At 35.4% G+C, this 17,545-nt stretch overlaps 1 protein-coding gene across 1 annotated transcript in view; it reads left to right on the top strand.

The window, feature by feature from the left end:
- Positions 1 to 17,545, top strand: part of shtn1 (shootin 1) — a 28,878-nt gene that overhangs the window by 9,052 nt on the left and 2,281 nt on the right. Inside the window, exons 4-16 of the mRNA XM_084393218.1 lie at positions 979 to 1,073; positions 5,918 to 6,083; positions 6,765 to 6,862; positions 7,215 to 7,296; positions 8,285 to 8,379; positions 8,540 to 8,686; positions 9,356 to 9,509; positions 10,172 to 10,298; positions 10,583 to 10,668; positions 11,851 to 11,957; positions 12,908 to 12,958; positions 13,122 to 13,248; positions 13,341 to 13,487. Coding sequence (XP_084249344.1) covers positions 979 to 1,073; positions 5,918 to 6,083; positions 6,765 to 6,862; positions 7,215 to 7,296; positions 8,285 to 8,379; positions 8,540 to 8,686; positions 9,356 to 9,509; positions 10,172 to 10,298; positions 10,583 to 10,668; positions 11,851 to 11,957; positions 12,908 to 12,958; positions 13,122 to 13,248; positions 13,341 to 13,474 — 1,469 coding nt within the window. The 3' untranslated portion in view covers positions 13,475 to 13,487. The remainder of the gene's footprint in view (positions 1 to 978; positions 1,074 to 5,917; positions 6,084 to 6,764; positions 6,863 to 7,214; positions 7,297 to 8,284; positions 8,380 to 8,539; positions 8,687 to 9,355; positions 9,510 to 10,171; positions 10,299 to 10,582; positions 10,669 to 11,850; positions 11,958 to 12,907; positions 12,959 to 13,121; positions 13,249 to 13,340; positions 13,488 to 17,545) is intronic.

Raw genomic sequence — 17,545 nt, 5'->3', positions numbered from 1 at the left:
CTCCTAAATTCGCCAGTTAGGAGCTACTTTTAGCCTTAAAATTCTTTGTGAATACGGCCCCAGAGACTTATTTTACATCTTGTGAAAAGGGCATTATAGGACCCCTTTAAATATATAATTACAAATAAAGTGTAACAGAGACTTCTTTCAAAAACGTAAAAAAAATTTGTTTCCAAACTTTTGACAGTTACTGTACACACACACACACACACACACACACACAGTAGGATCAAATTCTGAAACCATAAAAAAACAAAAAAAAACTGATGATCACCCCTCGTCTCTTAATTCATCACGTTTCCTTTTTGAGCATCAGTAAAAGTTTGCACCTTTTGTAATAGTTGTGTATGAGTCCCTCAATTGTCTCCAGTGTGAAAATGTGTATCAAAATCATATAGTCACTGTTGGAAAAAGTTCAAATATGCAGCAGATGCTGGAAAACTGAAATAGTCCTATAGAGTGACAGATGGGTGGATACAAAATCCAAGTCCATATTAGTCTTTAAATTAACATTAGATTATAGAAAATGCATGTATAATTTTTAGTTACCGTAAACTTTAATTTGTACGATTTTTAGTTTTAGATGTTTTAGAAGTACAACATGTCACACTACAGAAGACCGCTATAAGTGCTGTGACATTAACTATTCAAACCATTCAGTTCCTTAATGAGATCGTGTGTCTACCATATAGACTGTAGTTCCAGCTGTTTTGTACACCAAATGTTCCCAGTCAACTTGTGTGAGAGGAGTCTGGAGAGCATGATAGCTGTTAAAGAGCAGTTTCAGGGCTCTGGACAGAGTAATTGTATGATGTTGTGACCTTGTCTATGAATGTCGTGATGTTGTACTGTTCTGACTGCTTCAGTGTGTGCCATGACAGTGTGTGAAAATTAGCCGTGTGCTTGCCTGTAGTGACAACTGTAGTGTGTTTGCATTGAAGAAACCATCAAAATATTTGACACATTTCTTGTCTTTAGTGTCACACAGGGTGATAGAGGAGGTGAACAACATTCAGGAGAATCTAGAGATCGAGAAGACATGCAGAGAGAGTGTAGAAGCTTTGGCTTCAAAGGTGAGGTTTTACAATAAAGTTATGATTGTCTGTTCTGTTTTATTCTATTGCATTTGATTCTCCTCCTTTCTGATTTATTTGATTCTGTTCTGTTTGGTTCTGTGTGAGTTGATTATGTTATGATTTATTTCATTCTGTTCTGATTCACTTGATTTTGTTCTTTTTTGTTTGATTTGAATCAGTTCATTTCATTTTCTTGTGTTCTGTTTCATGTGATTCTCTTTGGTTCAGTTTCTTTTGATTCCGTCTGTTCTGTTTCATTTGATTCTCCATTGTTTTGTTCTGATTCATTTGATTCTTTTTTTTTTTTGCTCTGTTTCATTTGATTCTCTTTTGTAATTTTTCATTTGATTCTGTTGTGTTCTGTTGCGTTTGATTCAGTTCTGTGTCATTTGAGCATATTCTGTTTTGTTTCATTCTGTTTTGTTCAGTTTCATTTGATTCTCCTCCATTCTGTTCTGTTCTGATTTGATTGATTCATTTGATATGTTCTGTTCATTATTTATTTGATTCAGTTTTTTTATTATTTGATTCTGTTACATTTAATTCTCTTATGTTCTGTTTCATTTTATTCTGGTTTGTTGTTGTTTTTATTTCATTCTGTTCCGTTTATTTTGATTCTCTTCTGTTCTTTTCATTTGATTATCTTCTGTTTTTAATTATTTGATTCTGTTTTTTTTTTTTTTTTTTTTTTATTCTGTTCCGTGTCAGTTGATTATGTTCTGTTCTGTTTCACTTGATCCTCTTTGTTCTGTTCTGTTATATTTCATTTTCTTCTGTTCCTCTCTGTTCTGTTCTGTTCTGATTCATTTGAATTTACTCTGTTCTTATTTATTTGATTCTGATGTTTTTGTTTAATTCTATTGCATTTCATTAATTTGTGTTCATTTTTTAGTTTGATTTGATTGTTTTCTTTTGGTTCTATTCTCTTCTTTTGGTTTTGGTTTGTTATTGTATATTCTATTCTATACTAATATCTGTTTTCTTCTGTTTCTTTGCTCTACTCTTCTTAGGAACATTACTTCTAGAATCATACACTCATGTTTTCGCTTGTGCTTTCATGATAAATAGGTTGGGATCCATCATGCCTCCATCCATCCAACATTCCATCCATTTATTTCCTCCTCCATCCTGAGCAAAGTACACACAATTGTACTCCATGTGGGCAGTCACTCCATTGAGTTCATGCTGAAGTCTATCTTAAGACTATTTCCCTCCCGTGTACCTGCATCTTGGTGTTGACTGCCTGCCCACCTCACTGGTCCCGCTCATTACAGAAGTATTCAATTTGCCATCAGTCCCTGCTCAGCACATTGTTTAGTCGGGTTTCGGTTCCGCCGCTCAGGCTCAGTCTGGTCTGAAAAGTGAAGTGGCATCTACGCTGAATGCTCAGCAGGTAAATGGATCTCTAAAAGCCCAGGTGTGAGGCAAATTAGCGGGAACGATTACCGGCTCATTGCCGTCTATCTGATGGATGAATCAACTATCTTCTGCTGTCTGTCGGTGATGAGCGCTGATCACCACACACAGAGAGAGAAATGAGAGAACAGTAGCAGTGAAAGGAATAAAGACACAGATAAAAGAGATAAAGACCAGGAGAAAATAGTCTTTAGGTTAAAAAAGGACACTGTTGTCCTGCGTTTTTAGAAGCAGGCTAGCTTGTCGTGTGACGTCTTTCTTTTTCCAAGAAAAGAAGACGTATTACCGCGCAAAGGAAAACGGACTTTCATTTTTGTATGTGACAAAATAGACTGAGATGACAAAACGCTGTGGTTCTTGGTTATTTAGCATGGTCGAAAAGATTATTGTTCCTGCCATTTCTTGAAAATCACTTTCTAGTGTAGTTCTAGAGTATTCTCTTGAGGTATAAATTTTTTTCCTTGAAGTATGTGAAGCCATCACAGATGTCACATCACAGTTTCTGAAAGCTGCGGTTGAGGAAGACCGCGGAGCATTTCATTTGTGCGGAGGAAATAGACCTGCAGCTGGGCCGTTTTGTGCCTCAGCATTATGTGTTGGATAAAAGCTCGATTTAACCAAACAATGGTTTCCTGACATCCTTAAATGCACTGCCCAGCTTGTTCTGTGTTCGCCGGCGGCCACTGTGCATGAAAACCGGTACAGATGCCCTTTGTCCTGGCTGCTCTGTGAACACCCCCACACCGAACCCCTCACGTCTGTGGAACTAACAGCAAGGTTTTGGCCTCCACAGGTTTGCTCAACTTCTATCTGTCAGGACACATGTCTGATTGAGGATGCGGTTGTTTTTGTCACTAGTTGCTCTTTCAGCACATAGCTGAATTATCTCAAGTGCCTCATCTGTCTTTATTGAATGGGAGCCAGGAAACACTTTCAACTGCATTGGTCTCTTAAGTTCTAGTTTTATTGCATTAAACTTGTTGATTTTCCCAAGAGTTTTGTTTTATACTACCGTTTGAGGACAGTAAGGTTTTTTAGCATTTATTATCAATGTTGGAAACGGTTGTTTTGCTTAGAAATGTTTGTGTAAACCTTGATACCTTTTTTTTTTTTAGGATTCTCTGACGAATAGAAAGTTGAATAGAAAGTAATTATTTAAATAGTGGTCTTTTGTAACATTCAAAAATGTACATTTATTGCATACTTATTGAATAAAAGTATAAATTTCTTGAAAAGAAAAAAATCTTACTCCAAACATTTGAACGGTAATGTATGCCAGTAATACATAGTCAGCCAGTCATTGCAAAACATTCCCACTTAGAAAAGCATAATATATTGGTACCATATCGTTTATCGCCTGATTTAACTTTTTCTTTTTTTTTCTTTTTTATTTATTGGTATTGGACTATATTGTTTTTAAAAAAATGTCATTTATAGGTAGTGGACGATATTGGTTTTTTAATTATTGATACTGATTTCCTCTGTTTTTTACATTTGCTATAATCTTTGTTAATCTTTAAAAACACTAATAATTTAATAACGCGGTTAAATGTAATCATTAGCATATCTTAAACTCAATATCATTTTCATACTGGAGATTATAATGTTGTGATGCATAAATTGTATCAGTTAAAACATTTAAAATGGTTCATTTTAGTTTTTAGTGTTTTGTTTTTAATTTATATACATACAATTTAAAAAAAATTGCAATACTCTACTCTACATTTATCTATTATGTATTATTTATACATGAAGATAATAATCGCCTTATCAGTATTGTCCAGAATTGTAATATCGGTGCATTCCTTGGGTTTATTTTGCCACAATGACCAGCTGACTGGATATTATCCCACTTATACAATAAATAAATAACTGGAAATTAAATATTGATAATGCCTTGGTGATTGCTGTATTTTTGTGAACTAATCTTGTGAATATCTATAAAACAAGTGTGTAAAACTTGATTTGCATCTCAGTATGCATGGTGGAAAAGAAATCTCACCTCTTTCTGAAAATGCGAAGGATACGTTGTGGAAATTACAGCATTGGCTCGTTCCAAATTTACATTTAAATGAGTCCAAAAATTTGGGTTGGTGTGATTGGAGGATGGTGAGCAGAATTGTCTCAAAAAGTCTCTACATTTCAGCTGTATGATTTATTGTGTATGATGGCTGTAATTTTGTCTGCCAAGAGACCCGAGGCTGGCAGACACCTCATCTACCCCCAAAAAAGAAGAAAATCATAATCAATTTCTTAAACTCTGGAACATTTTGAATTATTAAGCAGTAATGGATGAGGGTTCGCGGGTGGTGGCAGTCAAATCAAAGTGCAATCCAAACACATGACATTTTGTTTTGATGTGTGATCAGAGGAGATGAGGGGCCTGGCCACCTCAGGACGCACATCTGATTTCTGCCACTGTGTAATTTTGCCGCTGCGCTCTCATCAATGCCGGATGATTATCACAGAGCGAGCGTGCATGTGTTTCTGCGTGTTTATCCCCGTATTATGTGTTGTTGATTGCGTTTTTAAAAGATGCATTCAGCAGGAAGGACGCCATCAGGAAATGGATTCACGTGCTGTGTGTCCTCACTTGGATGTCATTAATAAAGGCTCGTTAAAGAGGGGGCATTTTATCCCTGCCTCCCACTCTTTTTCTCTTTCTGACCGGAATGTCATCCGGGACTAATTTACATACCTCCACCCCCATTGGCTCTCTGAGTTTCCATTAAGTGGACTCCCTAATTGAAGTGTGAATGACCAGTCTTAAATTACTTTAATTGGATGTTCAAAAAGGTAAAAATGCCTCAGATGCAGTTATGTACATGTTGCGATGGTGGGGGTTCGTGTCCGTGCCTGATAGAATGCTGTAATTATTTATGAAAACAGGAGTGTCTGCTGCTGCTGCCCCTGCATACCTGTAATGAAATGTCTATTATTTTGCCCTTGATTATTGCTCTTTTCCAGAGTGTTCGTGCTGTGTGTGTTTGGCTGTGTGATTGAGGGGAATTGCATGGGCGCCCGCTGGGGTTCCAGTGGGCTGGTCTGTCTACATGCTGCTGATTTGATTTCTCATATCTTTTCACTCTGAGGCAAATGCATAAAAATCACCGGCTTGGGTTTTATATCATTTGTGGTGTTACAGGTGTCATTTTGATCTCTGATTATTCCTATAAATGTGACGACATTGCCCTCACTAGATTAACTTGTGCTGGTTTTGCACATTTTTTTTGCACTGTCGAAAGAAACTGTATTTTCATTCTCTTTACAAAGACTTAGCAAGTTAACATTTCGATATTGTAGCTCAATTGGTACTGCTTGATACTAAGGTCATGGGTTCAGATGTATACCTTGCATGCACTCTAGGTCGCTTTGGTTAAATGTGTCAGCCAAAAACCGTATACTAATGTATATCTTTCTTTCAGTTGAACAGACAGAACCGTTCTTTGAAGAGGAAGAGTATGCTCTATATATCCCGTCTTGGTGCCGACGTCATCGCTGACATCAATCTTGATGATGAGGATCAAGAAGAACCACAGGAGGAGTCGTCGGGTGTCTGCAGCTCCTCCCACTGTCAGATTGTCATCACAGGTGGGTCAATGCACTGTCCCACAATGTATTGCTTAAAATATTTGTATCACTTTATGCTTTTTGTATCTACTTATTAAAGGTGAATATAATTAAAATTAATAATAATATTAAAGAAATATAATTTCTACAACTTAGTTCCTGTATCGTCTGTGTTGTGTGGTCGTATTTTCATGATTCTTCTGAGTTTTAATGAGTATGATATTAAAGACTGTTTGCTTTTGAGTCATTCGTCTTCGTGCACTACTTACTACAGCCTCACGTGACAGTGCGTGCAAGCAGTCATTATATTTACAGTTTGGTGCTGCTACTAGTGCACAAATTAGAAACTTTACCTTTTAAGTATCTAGTTTCTGAGGCTATGATGTTAATTGATGATGTTATGATGTTAATCTATCTATCCATCCATCTATCAAGATATTATGTATATGAAGAAGTAATACATAATACAACACAAAACATTGTAAAAGTAGTCCATTCAACATGTGCTTTATTCCAAGTCTTACAAGCATTCAATATCTTTTTGTGAGAAACAGTTTCTCTAATTTTAGCGAGTTTTTCGCTAATAATTTTCTCCTCAGCTGCAGTTCTCAATTCATGATTTTTGGTTACAAGACTGTTCAGTTTAGGCTGTTTTGTACTGTTAAGTTTTTTATTAATACATTTCTTGTTCATTCGTGGTAGAGCTGAGAGATAAATTGGAGGTGATCCTGGCTGAGAAGATGCAACTGGTGATCGATCTGGAGACCACAAGAGAGCAGCTCTGCCAAACTAGACAGGAGGTATGTAAAAAGGGCATTTAATCTTGGGTTCTGCATTAATGAACCAATACTCATCTTTAAGGTTGATCTTCTGTACATAATTTAAAAAAAAGGCCTAGCATATACACTCTAAAATCATTCACTTGTTTTAATGGATGTAAAAACCTCTCATCATGACTGAGCGGAACTGTTTTGATCCACCTCCTTAATGTCTTTAGTGTTAACCCTTGCCATGTTTCAAAGTAGCTTTCACTCAGAATAATAACCATTAAACAGAAAAGAGGGGGTTGTCTTTGTGTCGTGGTGTTTAATGTTTCAGATTAACCAGTAATACCCAAATAATTGAAGCCCTCACTCTCCCTTTCTTCCTAAGCTCCTGAAAGAGAAACATGATAATACTGTTTTAATAGCTGAAACATTCCAACAAAAGAAGCTCTTGGGAAAATACAACAGAGGTCAGTTGTGCTCCTGTTCTCTACTATATCCTCTTACATGAACCACTCTCTCTCTCTTTTTATTGCTTTCCAATCCATACATTCATTGATCCTAAACTCTGTACTCACACTCTGGTACATCTTCATTCAAAGCCTTTACTATATTTCTTGTCTTGTTATTAAAATGACAAGTGTTACAGTATTTTATGCAATTACTTCCAATTAAGAATATAGCCATTCCCAAATTTCCCAATTTTTGTGATGAATTTGAGAACATTGCACATTTGTTGCCTATAATAGAAGAGAATGGTAAATTGAAAGGCACTTGGTGCTTCACTACGTTCTTTAGCCATGTTGAATGTATGTTGTCGTTCACTACCGTTCAAAAGTTTGGAGTCAATTTTCTTTTTTAAGAAATACTTTTATTCAGCAATGATGCATTAAATCGATCAAATGGACAGTAAAAACATTTATTTTTATTTTAAATAAATTCTGTTTTTTAACTTCATATTCAAAGAGTCCTGAAAAAAGTTTCCTCAAAAGTATTAAACAGCAACTGTGACACTGAAGAGAAGACTGAAAGCTGCTGAAAAATCAGCTTTGTCATCCGAAGGATACATGACATTTTATAAATATATTAAAATAAAAAGCAGTTATGTTAAATTATTGTTAAATTCTTTTTACTGTATTTTTAATCAAACAAATGCAGCCTTGGTGAGCATAAGAGACTAAAATCTTACTGACCCCAAACTTTTGAATGGTAGTGTAAATAAATTACCTATAAAGAGGACAGCAGAATTATGGGTAAGGGTCACCTAAGGTTACACCCTGAATGCTTTTAAAATTCTGTGCCATTTAGTGAGTGTCCTGTTCTGACTACATCAGTAGTCGAGTATGAATTTGCATGGCACCATAATCATTTCAATGATTGTCTGTTTGAATTGTTTGCCATGGACATCAAGGCTCCAAACTCTTGACCATCTGAATGCTTACCTGTGTGTGTGTGTAGTTTCTAAGTATGCTCTAGATGAGTTTGAGGCCTTACAGGAGGATCTAAAGCTTGAGAGGGACCTGCGTTCTGAAGCAGAGAAGTTCGCACATGAGGTGAAAGCTCAATTTGATTTGATTTCATAATTAATTGAACGAAATGTATAGACATTCTAGGAACTCTGAATATTTATGTATTTCTGGAATATATTAATTAAGTGGTGTGTGTGAACGTGTTCTTTATGTGCCCTCTCTCTATCTCTGTGGGTGTATGAAGATGCTAGTAGAACAGAAGAAGCTGAAAAGACAAAGCCAGATGTTGATCCAGACCGTGTCTCCAGCAGAAGCTCTGCAGAAAGCTCTGGCAGAGATCAACACACTGACACACACTGTTGAGACACAGAGATTGGAGCATCAACAGCAGGTAACACACACATACACACACACTAATCCCCACAGTGTCCTTTAGGTCACGGTGTCCTTAGAGGGTATAGACTGAATGTCATTAAAATAATAACAGACAAACCAATCACATCAACCACACCAGCCCCTCCCAGTGCCACTCAAAAACTCACACATGCAGTTTATTACTTGCTTGTGTAAAAGGAGAAAAATGTATCACCATTCTGTATTTAAACAATCATTATTGTATGATTAAAGGATTAGGGGAAATGGTTGGAGTCAACTTGACTTACTTTGAGAGCGTTTATCTGTCACCACTATAGATTTTATATATTACATATTTAATATGACAAGAACATGACTAGTCGCTATGTTGTACTGCCTTAAAGGGATTGTTTACCCCAAAAAAGTCATAATTTCGTCACACCCATGTCGTTCTCATATACACCCAAAACTCAAAAGGAGATTTTTAGCATATCAAGTGTCCAAGCTTCTATTTTCTATACCGTAAAAGTGTGTGTGACCCAGAGAGAGACTGGTCAACATTTAATTTGATGACATAATCTTCACATGATGATTTTTCATTTTGTAAGTGAATTATTTTTTTACAGTTCAAAGATCACATTCCATTCTAACAACCCTTGTGTTTTGTCTTTGATTGTTGTGCTGTGTTTATTTCGGTGGAATCTAGGTAAAAGCTCTTGAAGAACAGATACACGGCAGTGAATTAAAGAAGCAGCTGACAGCATTACGGAGACAGACAGAATTGCTGGAGGAGGAGAGAAAAGAATGGCAGCACAAACACGCTAAAGCTGAAACTGAAGCCAAAGACCTCAGATTCACAGGTACCAGTGTTGTGATAAATTCAGAGTTTAAGAATTAAAAGCTGTTCTGAATTGGAATTGCATTGGCCACAGGAAGTTGGAATGACAGAAAATTGCCGTTTAAATTTCATTCAAATTTAATTCCTCTTCCTCACGTTTAAATTCAATTCTGGATATTGTTTGATACCTCCGTTCAAATTTCTTGAATTGAGCTGGAATTTAAAAAGCATTCTAAATTCAAAATGATATACAACCCTGACAGGTTCACATATTTCAAAAAACCACAAATAGGGCTTCATCGGGTCTAGTCTGTTGTTAAGTTGTGTTGGAGGACAGGTGCCTGAAATTCAATTTCTCTGATTTTCAGTTTTTAGATGCATCACTGTTCAAACGTTGTTGTTGTTGTATTTTTTAAGAAGCCTCTTATGCTCACCGGGGCTGCATTTATTTGATCAAAAATACAATAAAAACAGTAATATTGTGAAAAATGATTACAAAATAGCTCTTAAAATAGCTGTATGTATTTTAAATTTAATTAATTGTCAATTTAATGAATCCTTGCTTAAGTATTAATTTAATTTCTTTATAAAAAAATTGAACAGTAGTGTATGCTACACTAAATTCAGACAGCACTCAAAACCAACCAGGTGTTTGTATCTCTGAGAACCCTGTGTGTTTTGCAGTGGAGGAGCTTAAAAAGAAGCTCCAGCAGATCTCCAACCCACCAGCAGCTGCCCCAGCACCACCTCCGCCTCCCCCGCCCCCACCTCCTCCGCCTCCACCCCCCGCCCCCTCAAGCAACCCACTCAGGTGAGTGTCTGTTTGTGCCCAAAACCACTGAAATGAGTGTATACATGCTCTTAAGAGAGTTAGCATTTGGCAAAATCCAAAAAAATCTGTTTTAAAAATCTGATGAAAACTGGATGAAAATGAAAACTTTGCTCATTGGCCTCAGGTTCAAGGACATTTTTCTTGTTGAAACAGGACGTTTGGGCAGGACGTATTGAGGGGCTTGTCCTTTTTTCTTTTTCTTCTCTTTTTTCATTGTTTAATAGCCAGTAGCTAATTCTTTCTTTTGTCTCTGTCTATTTCAGCTCATTACTGTCTATGCTTCGTAAGAAAAAAAATGTGAACACTGACATTGCATTAGTGGATAAAGACTCCTCTGAGAAAATCCCAGGTAAAGAGCAAAGCTCTGACATATTTCCATTTCCATTCTATAAATATACTCAGGTTAAAAGTTCTGCTGTTTGAAGGATGCAAGTAATAATTCCTAAATGCAAAGATTACATATATTGATCAGTTAAAAGCAACGTAATCGTAAAAGTGTTCGCCATCAAGTCGCGTGAAAGATCTCAGGTGTTTATGTTGACCCTTTTGATCAGTGTCAATTAAGATGCTGCAGTGTATTCAATCAGACGGAATGTAATTAATATGTACTATTTCGCATTAAGTAAAGTTCTGTTCCTCATCACAGCAGTGGGAAATAATAAAAGACTTGGGTCAAGTTCAAGTTTGTCCTGAGCCATTTCTTTCAGCCTTGTACTAAAAAAAATGGAAGGGAAGAAGAATGAAGACATGCAGCTTTTTTGCTGAAGGGCAAATACGTTTATAGAGTTTGGATAAGTCATTACGTATTAATGCTAACAAAAATCGTACAATTCTTCAGTTATTGGCACAATGTTCAGGTTTATAGAATTTCACTGGTGAACTTTAGCCTTTCTTTATCACTTGTGCTTGATTTACTTTTTATTGGGTTTGAGTATTTATGAGGAATGGTGAATTTTTTTTTTTTTTTTTTTTTTTTGAATGGATTGACTAAAATTCTTTTAGTGTAAGTGCTGGCCAAAGGTTAGACACTTCAGTTGAATCTTTCAGTTGGTCTTGTTCATGTCAATTTTTATGATCTCATATGAATAGAAGGTTTTTATTGGACTATACTGAGCTCTGAAATGCACTGGCAATTTAAAGGGAATGTTTTTTTAAAAGATTTTTATCATGTCAGAAAAACATCAGACTGGTAAGCAGATAATATTCACATTTTTGTTCCAGTTAATGACAGAATGATTAAAAGTGTTTCCAAGGCCACTAAACAAAGACAAACATCATAGATCAACTTTCTTTTGATTTGTTTTTTATTATTTGTGCATGCAAGCTCAAATAGAAACCCTCGCAATTCTGTTTAGTTATGTTGGTATGTCTGATATTATTCAGTGCCTAAATTGACTGCTGATGAAAAGCAGCAGACGTGCGTTTATCTACATAAAATGCTGTCTGTTTATCATAAGTGCATCTGCATATTCTATAACTGAAGTAACATTCAGGCAATGAGTGTGTGTTGATCTGTGTTTTAATCTGACAGAGAAGGACATCAAACAGCAAGCTGTGGATGAGATGATGCAGCGAATCAAAAACGGAGTTCAACTCCGACGTGTTTCCCAGACAACCAACAAAGCCAGACCTGGACCGGTACACGTTTCATAAAAACTCATACAAAACACTCACAGCCTGAAAACAACTTGACATACAAACTCTCACTTAACTCAAACTCACTTTAACTGCTTTTAACTTTCTGTTCTATACAGTCAATCATTGTAATTAAATGACTTATACTGTATGATTGCCAATCAATTGATCAAGTTACTCCCAATTAAAGGGATAGTTAACCCAAAAATGAAAATTCTATCATCATTTACACACCCTCATGTGTGCAGCAGAACAAAGAAATGTATACAGGTTCAACTTGAGGGTGAGTAAATTATGCCAGAATTTTCATTTTTGGGTGAACTATCCCTTTAATTGTTTGGGGTCAGTTAGATTTAAAAAAAAAAAAAAAATATATATATATATATATATATATATATATATATATATATATATATATATATATATATATATATATATATATATATATATATAAATATATATAATAATATTATTATTATTATTATTATTATTATTATTATTATTATTATTATTATTATTATTATTATTATTATTATTATTATTATTATTTAGCAGGATGCATTAAATTGATCAAAAGTGACAGTAAAGAACACTTGTTACAAAATATTTCCGCAAAAATATTTATATTGATAACTATAAATGTTTCTTAAGCAGCAATATTCAGCATATTAGAATGATTTGTGAAGGATCATGAGACACTAAAGAGTATGCTGTAAATGCAGCTTTGCATCACAGGAATAAATCGTAATAATATTTCACAATATTGTTTTTACTGTATTTTTGCTCAAATAATGCAGCCTTGGTGAGTAGGCCATATAAGAGTTTTTTTTTTATTATTATTACAAAATTATCATTTTAAAAATAATAACACCCAGTCACCCACTTACATTGTCTTTCATTTCATGACATGCTACTTTGTTACATGCTAATTTTTATGATGGGTTTCCCTGCAGAAAGAACGGACACCGTCAAATTCTGCCATACAGGAACTTCAGGGAATCCTGGTCAGGATTGCTTTATTTATTTTTTAATTATAATCGAATATTATATTCACTTAAAAACGTATATATTTTTATATGAAAATATATGTTTTTAATTAAACATTATGTAACACACAATGGTATTAAAAGCTAGCTGTTTGCATAGTAATGGAATCTTTCTGTTAAGACCTCCGCCAAGCGCCCTGGCCCCTCCTCCTCGCATGGGACACGCCCTCCATCACCATCACCGAAGTCTGAGCTAGAGAAAGCCCTGCACAGACGGAGGGAAGCATTGAAGACTGCAAAGAATAACTGTCAGTCAAACACACACACACATATTTCACTACATTTTCTCTGTCCCTTGAGCCAGATCATCCATTTAACTTTTCAACCTCTTCCCCTCCAGCGAATCCCAGTAGTGTTCTGGATCTGACCCAGATTGAGCAAACCCAGGCAGAACCAGGGCAGGACACAAGGGAACAGGACACACCACTACACACACCAACCACAATATGCACTGACCTTCTCAAGCCCTCATAGGAGCTCATAGGTTGTGAGTATCTGCTCTTTTATGCAGAGCCATAATACATCACCAACAAAATATGTCTTCCTGCTGCAGCGCATTTCATCCAAACTAACCAAACACATGTGACTACAAAATCGAAATGTCTTGAGTTACATACTATTTTTAAAATACAGCAGTAAGCAAATGTGTGTGCTTTTTTTGGATGGGTCAAACTATTTAATCCCAGTTGTTCAGCTAATTTTTCTTTTTTGTTTGGTTTAAAGAGTTTTTATATTCAATTTCCATATCTTCAAAATCCATAAAATAATGTATTTTATAAACTGTATGATTCAGCATATTAATATTTTACCATATTAACACTAACATTAAAATGTTTGGGGTCAGTAAGTTTTTTTTTTTTTTTTTTTTTTTTTTTTGATCATTGATCAATAATTGATCAAAAGTGACCGTAAAGACTTTTTTATTGTAAAAATAAATGTTGTTCTTTTATCAAAGTATCAGTTTCCACAAAAAATATTAAGCAGCGCAACTGTTTTTAACATTGATAAAAAATAAAATTAGCATATTAGAATGATTTCTGTGAAGGATCATGTGACACTGAAGACTGGAGTAATGATGCTGAAAATTCAGCTTTGACATCACAGGAATAAATTATATTTTAAAATGTATTAAATTGCAAATCGAAATTATATTTTAGATATATAAAATGTGTGTATATATGTATTTTTGGTAAGCATAAGAGACTTACTACAAAAGCATTTTAAAAATCCTACCAACCCCAAACTTTTGAACAGTTCAAAAGTTAAGATACATGTATACCAAAGTCCTTTTAGGACAATAAATAAATATAATAAATAGTCTCTGTGTATACTTATACAAGAGGTTGCTTGAATGAAAAAAAAAATGAACATAAAGTTCATGTATAAGATACATGTCACTTATACAAGAGGTTGCTTGAATGAAAAAAAAAATCGCAAGAGATCTCAGATATTATTAAGTAATCTCAACAATGTTAATTAGCAAAGTCAAAGTCAACAGAGTCAGTGATTCCAGGATAACTCAAATATTCTTCACAGACCTAAATATCTAAACTGCATCCACAGTCATTTTTTAGCTCATCTTATACTGCATGTCAACAATTTGAGTCCGTTTTTGTTCTTGTCAGAAGAGACAAAGTTGATTAGTTAAATGAAAGACTACTGATAAATCTACCCTCCTGAACTATGAAAGAGCAAACCCTGCGCAATAACTTGTTTGCAAGAAACATATTAGTGAAGTTGTATTAGCTTGAGAACATTGCACAAATCTTTTAGCGGTATAATGTTTAGTGGATTTATTTTCTTGGCTGTGATGAACTTTTTAATAGTAGTGAAACGAAATCCCCTCGGTCCCACAGTCTTGTACTTTGGCTGGACCGTCCTCACTGAACAAAGTTATTGACACATGCTTTGTCTGTGTGAGAAGCATTTCTAGAGGGGCGTTGGTGACTAGCCTTGAACATGTGCCAACCTAGTGTGTTTTCAAATGGCTTTGGCTAGACTAGTATTAACCTTGCAGTGTCCCGCTCTGTAATTACAAGCCACTGGTGTGAACTTATCCCCTTTTAAATATATCTTTTTACTGTTTCATGAACCTGGATATTTTTTCTCATTCAGCATTGGTCTTTCTCTCACAGAAATTGGTGTTTTCGCCAACAAAAGAGAAGAGAAACAATTTCGGCTCATCAATCACACACGACCATTATTCCTGAGACAATTTTTTTAAATAACAGACAGTGAATTGATGCTATTTATACATCTATTGACTGAGCTGTAATGAAATGTGTTATTCTTTTTCAAATTGTTTACATGCCAACATGACTAAAGCACTATTGAATAGAATATATAAAGCAGTTTAGTTTAAATGGGTTAGCTGAAGCTTTCTGAAAGCATGTGTATAGCCACGGGCCTGAGGAGGTTTCATTTATGGCAGCCCAGTAGAGACATTGTGAGAGGCGGCTGATCTTTGTGACACTGTAAATGCTTCATTTAAGGAGGTCAGACTTTCGTATGTTGTTGTTATATAGAAAAATACTTTGGTTTAGATAGAAATGAACCAGTTTTCTGGAGCCAAACGCAACATAGACTCTTCTTTTAAATCATCAATGGAAGGAGCAATTTTTGAAAGGCTCATGATATTTCTTTTCAGTGTGAAGTTCAAAATGTTCATGCCATCAAATTTTGATTTCTAAGTGATGGCACATTTCTAGCCCCCCCTCCCCACATCAAGTAGGGCTGAAGTGCAATTTAAAAACACACACACACACACACACACACAAAAAATACATGAAAAATATATATCTAATGCCGTTTTAATGCCCTTCAAAACTTAAGATGTCTAAATAATTATATACATTTGTGTTCAAAAGTTTGGGGTCAGTTCATATTTTAATGTTTTTGAAAAGTCTTTAATGCTCACCAAGGCTACATTTATTTGAGCAGAAATACAGTCAAAACTGTAATATTGTGATCCTTCAGAAGTCATTGTAATACGCTGATTTGGTGCTGATCAAAGGTGAAAACAGTTGTGCTGCTTAACATTTTTGTGGACACCATGATACTTTTTTTTTCAATAAGAAGTTCAAAAGAACAGCATTTATTTGAAATTAAAATCTTTTGTAACATTTTAAATGTCTCAAAGGGTAACTGTCGCCAAAATGCAACCTAGGGTCTTTTTGTTAATCTACCCGAGGCAAACTTTAGTTTAAAAGCATAATCAGAATGGAAACGCCACTTTTAAGTTTGACTGTATTTTTGTTTTCGGTCAAATTGCCTTTGGAATGGGAGTGCTTGGGGCACTACAGTGATAGCATCAAAAATATTTTAGTCGAATGCAACGCAACAGGGAGGAGAGTAAAGATGGAAAGCTCTTAAAGCTTATTTCCATATAAATTCACAGATAATTTGTTGTTTTGTCTTTAGTGAAAATCAATCTTGACCTTGTATTTGAAAAAGGATGCTCATATAAGAAGCAATACTAAAATTCAGAGTCAGTTCATTCACATTCGGAGATCTACTATTTTTGACTCAAAATGCCGGCGGACACAGCTACAGTGAGTTGTTCTTTCTTATTAGTAAACTCTGTGTACACAAACAATGTTGTCAATGCTCGAGTTCATGAGTAGAGCCCCTGGTGATACTTCAAGCACAGTTTCATGTTGTGTCGAGCTTCTTAGTGTTTTAAAAATAGCGATTTTTGATGCTATCATAGTAGTGCCCCAAGCACTCCCATTCAAAAGGCAATCTGACCGAAAACGAAAATACGGTCATACTTAAAAGTGGCCTTTCCATTCTGATTATGTTTTTACATGAAAGTTTGCCGTGGGTAGATAAACAAAAAGACCCTAGGTTGCATTTTGGCGACAGTTATCCTTTAACTGTCTTGTTTTGATCAATTTATTGCAACCTTCCTGAATAAAAGTATTAATTTCTTTAAAAGAAATTATCTTACTGATGGTAGTGTATGTGTTAAAATAATCCAAGCAAATAAATAAAACCATTTAAAGGGAATACGGTCTTTTTGATAGTCTACAAGGCTGGAAATTCATTCAGGATGGGTTTGAATCACCTGCTGTTGACTAGAGGTCAGTGATTAAGTGTTTGCTCGGTTCATTCAATGGCATTTTCGATGAACATCTTTCCGTTGTGAATTTGATCCTTGAAATGTTGTATCTTTCCTCATCCAGTCCGCAGAGAAGCATTTTATTCTGTCCTAAACGCACACTAGATCAGATTTATACAATAGTGTGACGTTTTTCATGCTTCGTTACACAACAGGATTTCATTTCCTCCGGTGAGCTGCAGCTGCTGTGATGTTGTTGTTGTGCAGTGAAACAGGAGATGTGTTGTCTGTGCTAAGGCTCAGTGACGCTTTCACACACTTAGGCACAATTTCCAGTGCGGCTTAGAGCTCTTCATGGGGTTAAATCTTCCCGGACACAAGATGAAACTTTATTCCCTACTCACTCTCTCTTTTTCCCCTTTTGCTCTGTTCCTCACCTGACCCTGGTCTGCAACAGATAATAACACACTGTCTACTCCCAATTC

Source organism: Rutilus rutilus, assembly GCF_951802725.1.
Source record: "Rutilus rutilus genome assembly, chromosome: 21".
In the NCBI taxonomy this organism is placed as follows: Eukaryota; Metazoa; Chordata; class Actinopteri; order Cypriniformes; family Leuciscidae; genus Rutilus; species Rutilus rutilus.
This window is presented reverse-complemented; position numbering and strand designations above follow the sequence as displayed.